Genomic DNA, 14,288 nt, shown 5'->3' with positions numbered 1-14,288 from the left:
TGAAGGAAGGAGAAGGTTTGTGAGATTTCCAGTGATTTCTTGGCCGTGCGTCAAGTATTGTGTTCCTGCCTGATGACTAAGATGTTTTTCAGCTCTACAGAAGATCTTGTTCTTTCTGTCTGTTCGAAACCATTGTATCTGCTGTGTGTCAGACATTGCCGACTTGCAGAGACTAAAGAATATTGTATTTGCTGTAATGATATTGTGAGGTACAAAGATCATGCATGGTACAGTGTACATGTAGGCCTATGCAATAGGTTGCATCACTGTGGTAGTCGTTGTAGGATGCAATCACTCACCGGTGCATTCAGGTCTTATAAATGTTGTGTACTTATGTAGAATACATTGCAGCATGTAGACATGGAAACATAAGCAGAATTTTATTCATTGCACATGTATTTTTATGTTGTGTAATACTCCTTCAGTAGTATTAGGCCTATATCCACTTGGGCATCAAAGTTGATCTTCTAGCATGCAGTTTGTTTAGTTTGTTTTATGTTTGTTATTGTTTTAGGAAAAAATGATCACAGAGGTTTTTCACCCCATGCACATTTTCTGCTTTACATTCACTGAAAAGTTCAGTGTAAAAGGTTTAAAAATGGTCTCACACTATGTCATGATAAAGAAAACATCCTGTAGCTGTTATCCTTACTCATTATAGCAGCGACATAAATTTGTATTTAACAGTTCTTACCCAATTCCGACCTGTGTGTATGCTGTGGATAACACTGTACTTGTAGGTGTACATGACCTGTCAGATAATGACTGGGTAGATTGATCTATAATTCAGTTGGAAAAGAAAAATATGGCATGTCCTGTTCACACTGTTCCCGTTCAGGGGTCAGTTTAGCATGATCTACTTACTGTACATGTATGACAATGTATTTGTCATGCTCAGAGTGCAATTAAACTGGAATGCCTAATTATGATTTAAAAAAATTTGTGTTCACACCGTGTACATACAATGTACCAGCAAGAAGAAAGTGTTGGAGAACAGGTGTAGTTCAAGAGGATAAAGTTTGCTTCATTGACACCTATTCTTTTGTACATGATGTCAGAAGTTATTTCATTGTAATCATAGTGTATTAGTGGTTACAAATCCAGCCCGAGGTGACTTAATATTCTCTGTCAAGCAAGTATGTTACTCAGTTACGTGAATGGGCACTTCACATTAGTTACAAGAGTTGTAAGTACAAAGTGTACCATGTGGAGCTTGCCCAAACGCCCATACAGTGTATGTCAAGTGACAAATATACAGTTCACTCCCGTTGTAACGTACATGTTAATTCCGGCAAACAAAGTAAAAATTCAGGTCGCAACATTATCCACTCGATACATTTGAATTGTTTATTTGTTCGGTTGTAACAAAATTGCGATTTGACGAAAAAAACTGCCAGTCCTGAGGACTTAATTTTATAACAGGAGTCCACTGTACAATACAAATTTGTGCATGTACAAAATCATCTTCTACAGTTCTAGGGAAAACAGGATATTTGGAGCTTACAAATGTTGAAGCGTGAATGTGATAGTTCAGAAATTACAATTATTATTACAGTAGATGCCATATGACACACTGTACAATAGTGGATATTGTTGGCGTTGGAGATACAAGTTCAGTAATTCTGTTACATGTTTAGACACTGTTTAAAACAACAATGCAGTGAAGTCATTGGCATTTTCTAATAGCCACTTCACATTAACTTTTTGTTGGTTCTAGTGCTCGCCATTAGCGGATGCACGTCCAGTTTGCATAGTTCAGAGATGGTAAATACATGATTTGTACATTGTAGCCAGTAGGGTTCTTTGTTGTTCTCACGACTGACAAGCAATGAGTGATTACTGTAATAAAATCTTAATTAGACACTGGGTAAAAAGGCTTGCGATAATTACTGTCACTGCTTTCACTATTAGCTGGCCTGATGTCCATCAGTGCCCAATTTACCGGTACTTCATGTTACCTGGTAACCTCCCCCTTTTGCCTTGAGGGGAGCGATTGCTTTATCAGGATGTTTGTTTTGTTCTGGGTTTTTAGTTTATTTATTTGTAGAAAATGTATTGATAGCTCTTTACAGATGTTTACGCTTTACTACTGATACATTGTAGGGAGAGTAAGGTACAGGAGAGATACTGAATTTCATTATAAGATGTGTGCATTTTGCATAAAAGCATTTAATAACGTGCTCGGATATGCAACCTTCATTTTCTGTAGTTATTGTACACACCATCACATGTATAAATTTCTTTGCGAATTTGGACTAGGCGACAATTTTGCAAGTACATTTAGTTTAATTTGTGATTCATTGGTGGAATGAGAAAGAATATTTTCTCTGTTTTAAGGAGAATATTTTCTCTGTTTTAAGGAGAAAGTTGACAAGATTCCTTCATGGAGACGACATACATGTACAATGCACTTGGCACGGGAGGCAATATTTTTCCGAGTTGCTATTGCAGATATTGGTTGGCCCACGAAATTTGGGAAAATAAAAATAATGTATGCCATGTACATGTATGGACAGTAGCTACCCCCTTTGATGTTGAAATCTGATGTTAGGACCCTTGGAAGCAAAAACTGATCAACCATGGATTAGGTATATTCAAGTATTGTACTCTCATATTTCTCGCAGGTACTGTATGGACAGAATTTCTCAGCCCAAAAAATGTTGACTTCCAGCTTTAATACATGATACAAGTTCCACTATTTAGTGGTAAAATCAAAATAAGAGGAGGCAGGTCATATTTGATTTGGATTTTGTTTCAAATTGTTGATATTGATTGAGAATCAGTGTGCAACTATATTGATGCACTTCTGTGATGTGTATTATAAAGTATAAACATGGCAGATATCCACTGGTGTTATAGTTGTTTTGTGTACATGAACTGTCTTGAGTTCCTTTTACATTCTTTACAGTGCTGTACTCATTATGTGTGCCAGTGGACATTTCACAGCTATACCAGTTACCACATCTCCCCAGGGTGGAATGGAATAATGATTCATGCCGGCATATAGTCAATTAAAATCCCATTTGGTTTACCCTTCTATGCCACTGATGTTTTAATCCTGTGACTAACAGAGCTCCTGTTATATAAGTCCCTGTCGGGCGAACCCTGTGTTATGGAATTTTGTACATATGCATTGTTGTTTTTTGTCCTTCCATGATTGGGCCTTCCTGACTGATTACATTGTATGCGCAGAAATATGCTGAATTTTAAACTTCAAATCAGTGATTTCATTCACAAGACAAATTGCACACTGGCACACTGATCTGTGAATCTTGCCTTTAATCCATGTGTGTACTTTGGGAACCTCAGTGAACATAATTGGCAGTCTTTTTGCCAGTTAGGGAGATATTGATCCTCTCACTGCTGACATTTCAGAAAGTAGTAGGGGGGCGGAACACCCACGCATGCAGCAGCAATTAGGCAGATAGAGGGGTGGAATACAAATTCTGATGGTACCCATGGATTGAAAAAAAAAAAGGTGCAGTAAAACATACATGTGGTAGCCATATGTCTAGTATGGGAGCCTCCTCTTCTGTATGTACATGCTCGTATGAGATTTGATTTTCTGATTGCCTTGCTTGACAGAAGCTTGAAAACCGATCACGCGAGTCTTGAGAGAGAATTTGGCAATGTTAAAGGTGTAGCAGCATTTTCATCATGAACTCTCCTCGTTCCCTGCTAAATATCATCTGGAGCTGGCATTAATTTGTACCTTAGAACAGTACAGATACTCACTAAGAGAGTTTGAATTGATTTTTTTTTTTAATCCTATCTCGTAAAATGTACATACTGTTGCACTCTCGTGTGGTTACTGTAGCACACAAGATATTGTTGTTTTTTTATCAGTCAAATGCCATATTTGCCACAGGACAAGCTATAGGCCTACTGCCTCTGAGAAAATTTTTTATTTTAAAAGGGACTGTACAGTAGTGGTTGAGGTGGGGATTCATGTTTTGAACATTCCTGAGTGAGATAATGAGAAACTTCTTATGAAGTATGAAAGAGCATGTAATTTCAAGAAGGATTCAGCGTCTATTTGATGAAAATTGGTTTTCAAATTGCTGAGATATCCAAAAAAGTGATAATGATAAAAGGCGACAGGCCATGCCTTTTATAAGGATCTCTTTGTTTCACCTTGTTTTTGGATATCTCAGCCATTTCAAAACCGATTTTCCTCAAAAAAAATTTTGATACCCCTTAGAATTGCATGCTCATTGACATCTCATAGAGTGGTTTCTGAATATCTCGCAAAACGTAAAAAGCTAAATCCTCACCTCAACCAGAATTGTACACACCCTTTAATTTTAAATAACACCCCCAAAAAATTGACTACAACAAAAAACAAATGTGTACCAACTGAAATTATGGTAAATTTCAAGTATGCAACTGTCGAGAGATGGCAATAATTATATTCCATGAGGGTGCTGTTATGAATATTATGAATTCTATTATGTTAGTCATTAATTAAGATTAGTGTTTTCAGTACATTAGTACAATATAGTACTACATGTACTAGTACTGCAGAAGTAGAAGTAAATGTGCACTGTGGTAATCATAGTAGTGTTTGTTACTTTACATAATGGTATCATGTCCATTTCACATGGTTACTATTGTGGCATTATAATCATCACTATCATGAGGGAGTATTTAATGCTGCTGCTATTAAATAAAGTTGTTTTTTGTATAATCATTATCAGTATTTAATTCAAAAAGACACTTTAATGGGGTAAGTATTGATGTACGACTGTACATGTACTGTAGGCAGTGTGCTTTTTGCATGTGTTCTATACCAGTTATAAGCTGTTATTTTCACGTACTGGTACAGATATTTTCATGAATAAGGAGGTCACAAACATTTTCGCAAGATGTTGGCGGGAATTGATACTGAGGCTATTGTAAATGCACTGTTACCCTTTTGTACTGGTCAACAGGCATATGATGGGTTATTAATTTGCTGAGATAAGCATATGTGGTGTGATGATGATTTATGTAATCCTTATACAACTGTAAATGGTACTTTCCAGCACATCTACTGTACCTTACAGCAAGCCTGGTATTTGGCAATGTCAAAAGAAAAAGGTTATTATTGCATTCAATACAAAACAATGAAATGGATGCCTGCTAAAATGTCAACTGATGGACCATTCTGGCCACCTGGTCTGAATGCAAGTTCATTCTTTTCTTCTTCTTTTTTTTTGAACAGGCATTCCATAAATTGTTGCATTGGGCAAGCTTATGTATCATGCTGCTTTGAAAATGGTAAAGTGCCTAACCAACTGAGAATTTTTAAAAGAAAGGTCATTGGTACCAATGTGTACATGAGCCAATTACGAACTGGCTTTATACAGCATGCACATGTATGAAAGCTGATCTGTACTGAATGTATAACAGTACAAAATATAGGCCTAAGAGTCAGGATGTTGCTCAAACTCGTGAGATGACTCATTTTGCTGAGGTTTTGACGACTTGTGCCAAAAAGTGAAGATAATTCCCAGTTTACGACTTAAAGTGAAAGAAAAATTGCTAAGTAGTGGGTTATACAACGAGGGTTATTTTTAACTGGGTGTAGTCCGGTTTTTACTCTAGAGCTGCTTTAAAGACCACTTTCAATGGAGCTGTTCCATCCTTTCACATTGTATCAAGTAGAATGATATGGCACACGAAACTGTTTAGAAGAGACTGCCTGCACAAGTTTGCATTGGGTATCTATTACCCATGTCTTGTCACGTCATTGCCAAAACTGATACTCATCATGTCTTGCTCGGATATATCTTGCTCAAATATCCTGCTCGACTACGGGGTACACAGTCAGCACGGAGAGGGAATATGAGAGGGGGATTTTGAATTAATGCAAAATGTGTCTGTCTGTGCTTTGTCATGATTCTTTTTTTTTTTTTTTCAATGCAAAATGTACATTGAACCCCCTCACAGTTGCCACTGATAATTCCTTCCATACGAGCAGATTTCCGATGCAAATGACACTTTTGTGTGTAACAGTAGAAGACTGTAGAAGTGAGAATGGTTGCATTCATGACAGGAATTTGTTCTTCAAAGTATTAGATAGATCCTACACATTTGTAATTTGAATAGTTTCTAGACAAAGCTGATGTTTAAAGGCATATTTTACCATTTGCAGATGAAACAAAGACCCAGCAGTAGTGTTTTATAACAGTTCTAAAATGTGAGTTTGAGATAGAATCAACCACTGTAAAAATTTGAATCCGTATATAATCAAAGTATTGTTAAATACACAAAATGTGAACAATAGTAATATAATAAAATTGTTTTCAGACTAAACCATCAACAGTTGTGGTTTAATAAGAAAAATACTGATATATCCTTAGTGTATTTTAGGCTTTATTGCAAAAATTTTATATGGTAGGGTGTTTTGTGATACAACAGACCTACAGTACACATAAGGGCTTTTTACACTAGTGTTTCTTAACCCCGGACTTTCTCTGACCCAGGACTATCGTTAGTCCCGTACCAATTTTTTCAGCTTTTTACACTCGCCAATTAGTCCCGTACTATCTCTTGTCCGGGGCTAAGGAGAAAACTGACCTTTTTACACTCGTATTTCTTAGCCCCGGACTTTCCAAACCACATGAATATTCATAATTACGCTGTGTACTGTACACGTACACGCACGCACCGGCAGCACTTGATTACCTCGTTTCTGATTGGTCAGTGAGGGTCGGACTTCGTCTCCGTCGCTTAGCCCAGGATTATTTTTTCGTTCTGTTTACACTCACTTGCTTGGCACCGCAATTGCGGTGCTAGCACCGCAATTGCGGTGCTAACCCCTGCTATTTTGCAGGGCCAGATAGTACCGTACTATCGGTGGGGCTAGCCCACTTTGGCAAAAACGAGTGTAAACAGAAAGTGGGCTAAGGATAGTCCCGTACCAACGGTGGGGCTAAGGCCCCCCCTTAGCCCCACCGTTGGTCCGGGGCTAAGCAAAATTTTACAAGTGTAAAAAGCCCTATATGCATCAAATGTGATATCTTGAACATTTTTTAAATCACTCTTCCCAAAGGTAAACAGTTCCTTTAACTGCAAGTAAAACACATTTAGCTTCTGCTGTATTGCAATTCTGAGCTCAGTGCTTGAGAACAGGTGCAGAATTCAATCAAATTATTATTATCTTTTTTTTAGGATTATGTACTGCATGGATCACATACAATAGATGAGTAATTCTGCCCTCCCCTCAAAAAAGAGGGAGAGAGAGAAAAAAAAACCCAAACAAACAAAAGAAGCCAACTGTATGTATTAACGTACGTGCAGAGTGCAAATATTTATAAAATATATAGCAAGTATGATGATTGTACTTTCAACCATTGAATTTGATCCTGAAAGTAATTGTTATATTGTATGGGTTCTCACCAGATCTAAGCTCAAAGCCTTTTTAAAAACAACAAAACAAAAGCTATTACACAGCCGTCTATCAAAATATTGTTTTGAAACTGACTCTATGTATACACCCTAAGATAATTCTTTTGTTGCTGGTTTTACAGAAATGTGATACAGAGTGTAATGTGATATGTATGACTATGTAATGAAACACCCATCATACACATTAAACAGGAGTGTACACATTTAATTACACCTCACAATGTAAACACCGAATAAAATATGTATTCCTGAAATCTTCCGTTGCTCCGGGTATACTGTGTGCATGGTTTGTTGATTTAAACACAGCCTACATTACCTATAGTGTCCAATGGCTATATTGATGCGCAATACATGCCTGCTTCAGCATATTGGCAAATGATAACTGCAGAGTGAATGTTCAATGCAGAATGAGATGCCAACATGATTTTAAGGAACTGATGGATTTCTTTGAGTTTTTTTGAAGACAGGAAAAAAAAAAAAAGACGGCAATACAGTCCGAAGGGGAAAATAAAAAGTAGGACAGTTTTGCTCAGTCACCAACACTTGCATTGTATTGACAAACCCAAATAGATAATCTAAACTATAAAGGGCCTTGATTAAAGCAGGAAAAAAAAAAAAAAAAAGATGTAGAGCTCATGCCTGAAGAACATGTTAGGCCAAGTAAAAAAAGAAAGTAGTTTCTCGTCCGGGTTTTTTGAGCAAGGCGATGAGGGAGGTCCTTACTATTTGATATCTTACTATTTTTTCGAGGATTGTCAAAATGAAAGTAATATGTGTTTATATGTGTGATATAAACCACTTATCATTTGAGTGATGCACAATTTAATACCAAATCTGCGTATATTGCTGTTTATGCATGACAAGTATACCAATTTAACTACACTGTGACTGTATTCATTCAGTCATATCAATGGTATGGAATTTAAACATAAAATATACACATTTATGCATCACTTGTTGAACCTATTCGAATCCAACCATTATCTCTCGAAATGCATAGCATTATTTTTGCCTTTCAACACAACACAAACTTACTGAGTGAGATCTTTTCTCATATGAAAACTTACAGCTGTATTCGCTCAAGAATTTAAAATGCCGCAGACAGTACTGCCAATTGTCAACCCTGTGAAACAACCACCTGATTTCCTTTTTACTGAAAGACAGAATACGAACCAGTTGAATACTATTATATTCACTATTTAAAGCCGTTAGCTGTGCACACGTGCGCTTGAGATCGGTTCTCTCCATCACTCCACGATTTTTTTTTCCAGCTCCAGAACGCATGCTATGCTGGCTGGCTGGTCTTCTCTCCTACAGGGAAACCCCGTTATAACGAGTTCGGTTATGGGCAAGTCCAAGATAAGGTCCCCTCAGAAGGCAAAATTTCATCTTTGCTCAATATTGACATATTTGGTATCATTTTGAAGCTTATGAGTTGAAGTTTTGATTTCCATGGAGGAAAAAATTATATTACGTAAATTTATGCAAATTTCAAGGGCTTCGTTTGCATAAATGTAAAACACAGCGTTACGTATGGGACATTTATAAAAATTCATATTTATCCAAAGGAAAGCAAATGATATTTGATTAATATGTGGACATAAGAAGTTCATCAAATAGTTTAACTTGGTATGAAAATTTAGGGATTATGCAAATGATTATGCAAATTAGCTCGTGTCCTATCATGAGATGTCCCATATGTAACAAAATGAGGTCATTTTTTTAGGTTTTTTCTGAAATTGCTAAAGGTTATTTGAATGCCCTTTTGGAAAGTTCTAATTTATTGTTTAGAGAAATTAAATACCATAGAAAAAAGAAAAAACAGTAAAAGAAATTTTTTTTATAAGGCATTGAAATAATGTTACGTATGGGACAAATGGGTTACGTATGGGACATCCTCATATATATTGCATGTGAATGCATGTAGCTAGCTGGGAAGGTCTCTCTGTACACAAATGGTCAATCATCCTGAAGAAAGCATCCCAACTTTGTAGCTACTTTTTGAGTTATAGACACTTGAAACAATACATGAACTTGACTGAACAATTTTCAGAAAGGGGGAGGGGAAGATGGCAAAATACACAATGAAAATCAGCATTAAAGGGATGGTATAGTTTTTGTAGAAATGGGGATTCAGTTTTCAACATTTTATGAGATGACTGGAAACCAATAATATGAATTACTAAAGAGCATACAATTGTAAGACTATAGGAATTCAAAGTTAATTTGATGGAGATCCAAATTGAAACGGTTGTGATATCAAAAAAAAAAAATAAAGTAAAATGATTTTTTTTAAATTGCAAGTGATACACAAATTGTCCTTATTCAGTTTTCAATAGCAGCCACAACAAAATTAATGGGTACATACATACTGAGGTGTGAATCAAATCAATGACCTGACTGCTAGACAGACATCATACATCTACTCGATTACTGGAATTCCACGCAGCAGGTATTGCTTATCTATTGAAATTAATATTTCTTGTGTCAAGTTGTTTTTTATTGAAACTAAATGGCAAACTGCCCTTCTTCAATGGAAGTAAACACTTTAAACTATTCAATTTTTTAGTAGTAACTATCCTGATAAAAAAATAGGGCATACATACTCAGGTTAGTCATGAAAAATATAGAATATGATTGAATATGATTATGATGGTAGATATTTGGGGGATATTGTTCCCTTGACAATCTGGATCAGTATTTGAGTAATTTCAACTGATTCCACCTCAATAATTATGCAAAAATTTGTTTATGGGTATTTTGCAGAATTATTTTGCAAAATACCCATAAACATGGTTCTCCACACACTAAACGAATGGGGGACAAAGGGCATGCATACTCAGATTGGTCATAAAAATATGAAAATATGATTGAATATGACTATGATGGTGAATATTTGGGGAATATTGTTTCCTTGACAATCTGGATCAGTATTTGAGTAGTTTCAACTGATTTTACTTCAATAATTATGCAAAATACCCATAAACATGGTTCTCCACACACTAAATGAATGGGGGACAAAGTGTCCCATACGTAACTGTCCCATACGTAACACGTCATGTCTGTCTTTAATTAGAACCTGTAATTAGAGCTTTTTGCCTAATGACATGAAAATTACCTGTGATAATCTTGAGTGTTGTGACTTTCATCACAGTGAGTTACAAGTTGTAGAATGAAATACTTTCAGAGAGTTTTGAGGTTGAAAAAAATGTTCAAAAAAACAAAATTTTTCTGGTCCCATACGTAACGGCACATATTTTCTCTTCTAGAATATAATTGTCAAGGTCATTTTTCTCAATTTTTTACATGATTATACTTCTCCTAGATATCCATCACCATGATAAAGTTCAATATGATCAAAGGCCATTAACACTATTTTTCAGGTCATAAAAGTCTCTGAATGTCCCATACGTAACGCGCATGTTATCTTGGACTTGCCCTTATAACGAGGAACCGCTTATAACGAGGTGATCGCGTCGGTCCCGTTTTCCTTTGCGTGTAATGGCAGAACGAATCGGTTATAACGAGATTCCGGTTATAACGAGGACAATTTCGATAAATCATGATAAAGAAAAACATAAGCAATTTGATCGGATATAACGAGGTTCCATTTCTTGACCAAATTGCCGCTTTCAAACACGCGACAAATGAAACATTGGAAACCGAAATCTCGCTATCCACGTCTTTTCCCGTTTTGCAGAGAACCGTTCCTTCCATGTTTTCTTCTTAATCACGCGATAAGACACAGGAACACCTTCCGATGTTCCTACTAATTATTAAACATAATCATTCGGTTTTCTTTTTCGCGAGAAACGCGTGCGTGATATGAGGTCAGACCACAGCGCAACGAGAAAAAAATAGATAACGCATTCAAAAACTTTTCATGTAGCGACAATAAAATTTGACCAAAAATGGACAATTGGAATGCGTGTGCAACTCATCATTATATCCTTTCCAATTTTAGTTCCGACTTCCAGTTCTTTTGCTGGTTTTGAGCAAATATGAGTTTGGATGATTAAAGCCGAAATAATAAAATCATCGCCCCGATCCCGCCGAGTGACAGTAGCGTTAAAATAGTTGAGTAACGCATGTTAACCTATACTTAATCGGTGTTCAGAAAAAGAAGCAAACGCATTTATTAGTTTGAACAGATCTGGATTTGTTCATTATCATTTAACAAATGATAATTTAAATATGAGTGTGTATGATCAAAGCAGAAATAGTGAAATCATCGCGATCCTGCCAGGTGACAGTAGAGTAAAAATAGTTGAATAACGCATGTTAACCTACTTAATCGGTGCTCGGAAAAAGAAACAAACGCATGTATTAGTTTGAATAGATCTGGATGTGTTCATTATTCACTTAACGAATGATAATTTAAATATGAGTGTGTATGATTAAAGCCGAAATAATGAATGATATCATCGCGATCTCGCCGGGTGACAGTAGCGTAAAAATTGTTGAATAACGCATGTTAACCTACTTAATCGGTGCTCGGAAATAGAAACAAACGCATTCAACAGTTCAAGAACGGATGTACAAAACGCGAAGAGATTTTCGGAAGAAAATAAAGAACGCATTTTTAATCCCTTCGAGCGCAACGATCATACATTGTATAAAATTACAGCCAAATGATTCATGAAATTATCGAATTCCCGCTGGGTACCAACAGCGTAAAATACCTCGCAAGTTAGCGGTAAACAACGCACGTAGTTACTCTGAAATCATCGCGATCTCGCCAGGTGACAGTAGCGTAAAAAAAGTTGAATGACGCATGTTAACCTAAATCAGAAAAAGAAACAAACGCATTTATTAGTTTGAATAGATCTGGTACAGATTTGCGTAAACAGGATAACAACCTCCCACATTCAATCCTGTCACATATTTTCAAGAACGGTCGTACAAAACGCGAAGAGATTTTCGGAAGAAAATAAAGAACGCATTTTTAATCCATTTGGGCGCAACGGTCATACATTGTACATGTGTACAAGATTACAGCCTAAATGATTCATGAAATCATCGCATTCCCGGTGGGCACCAACAGCGTAAAAATACCTAGCAAGTTACGGTAAACAAGGCCTGTATGTTACTCTACAGTATATATTTGCCCCCATATTTGCGCTGGTGTTTACAATAAAGAATTAACTGATCATTTCAGCCTCTATTTCTTCGTCTAATTCACAAATAATCTCCCTTTATTCTCTCAATAATAACGCTCAATAATTGTGTAATAACAACGCAAAGGATATGTTTAAGTTTCATTGATGGGTATATGACGTCATGCTTATGTTTTTCTTTGTTTTTAATGAATATGGTTATAACGAGGTACCGGTTATAACGAGGTAATATCGCCGGTCCCACGGATCTCGTTATAACGGGGTTTGTGGTTACATTGCGCAATCAATCTAGCAGCACATGAAGCGGGCAACAGCACGAGAGAAATGTACAGAAGGTGCTCAACGTCCTGTCTACATCACGACGTACCGAGTGGCTAGTGCGCTGTACATCACAACAGCCCAGGCCCGCCCCCATCCAACTACAGTTCAACTGCTTTGAGGGTCATTCCTTCTTGCCGAGCTCGCAGTGTGAAATGCATGCGTTATTACATACGTACTACTGAAGCTACAGCAGTACTACAGCCCTACAGCTAAGTAGAGGACGCAAGGCATAATTAGAAATAAGACATCACGATTGGTAGGTGAATTGTTGATTTTTTTTTTCGGCGGCCGAAAAAATAGTAAATATCAAAAAAGTCGATGCGGCAACTGAAAATCGATGCGGGCGGGGAGCGGGCTGGGACGAAAATTATGAATTTCTTGGTATTTTCAGCGCCATTTTGAAAATAGTAAATAGTAAAAAAATCGATGCGGCGGCCAAAATCGATGCGCGCGAGGACGAGAAACTGGTTTCTTTTTTTACTTGGCCTTAGCCTTTTTAAAGAATGCATGAGAAGAAAAAGACTGCAAAACAACCTGCTTTGATTTTGTGTGCGTTGGCTAGAATACCACATAGACCGGCATCAGGCCTGTAAAACGTATCCGGACACATCACGGCCCACCGGCTTCCCTTTCCCCATCCGCATAACCTTGCGATTGATGTTGTTTTCTGTTTTTCTCTTCACAGTTTTATCGAGCACTTGTACGAGAACAGGAAAAGGAGGGCTATTATTTACATGCCCTTATATGGGAACCGCTTTAAGTACCCTTTTACCGAGAATAACTCACCATGGTACCAAATGTGTTTGTACTTAACACTTCCCCCCCCCCCCCAGCCAGAATTTGAAAGCAAGGCGACAACAATTAAACTAGCTATTTCCTGGATTTACATTATATGCAGAGAAAATGTTTAAGAAACAATCTGAAATTTGATTAAATGTGGATGGCTTTCCCCATTTTGAAAGAGAGAGTATGGAATTGTGAATATGATCTGTATTTATCAGCTTTCTACATGTATCTTCAAAGCATCGGGTATGCCAAAAGAATATATAAGCCATCAACTTCAGTGGTGGCAGTTATGTAGAACAATGAAAACAATTTGTGTGAGTGTGTGTGTGTGTACGTGTTTATAATTCGTTGGCTGTAAATTCATAATTTTCTCTGGTGCTGTCATAACGTTTTCATTACAATTTGTCCTTCTGCATTGCAGGAAAAACAGCCGCCTATAAAAATGCCACAGTCAGTAAAAGCAGAGAACAAGACCTCGCTCAAGAGAAGATTGTTCAACACCAGTGTCAATGGCGAAGAAGGTATGTCTTTACATGCGGATTACTATTAAAGCCACTATTTACCCTTAAAAAAAAAAACAGTCTTAGTGCTTCATAATAGTTCTAATTTGTGAGTTACGGATAGAAACAACAATTGTAAAAATGTTAATCAGTATTATCAATGTTAAGTAGA

The 14,288-nt window shown here is 36.9% G+C and overlaps 1 protein-coding gene across 1 annotated transcript in view; it reads left to right on the top strand.

Moving 5' to 3' along the window:
- Positions 1-14,288, top strand: part of LOC139737166 (uncharacterized) — a 132,637-nt gene that overhangs the window by 92,601 nt on the left and 25,748 nt on the right. The window contains exon 4 of the mRNA XM_071647846.1: positions 14,038-14,137. Coding sequence (XP_071503947.1) covers positions 14,038-14,137 — 100 coding nt within the window. The remainder of the gene's footprint in view (positions 1-14,037; positions 14,138-14,288) is intronic.

Source organism: Diadema antillarum, unplaced genomic scaffold (assembly GCF_040938485.1).
Source record: "Diadema antillarum isolate AM-2024a unplaced genomic scaffold, OU_Dant_1.0 scf00000028, whole genome shotgun sequence".
In the NCBI taxonomy this organism is placed as follows: Eukaryota; Metazoa; Echinodermata; class Echinoidea; order Diadematoida; family Diadematidae; genus Diadema; species Diadema antillarum.
The sequence above is the reverse complement of the archived record's forward strand: the minus strand, read 5'-3'. Positions and strand labels throughout refer to the sequence as shown.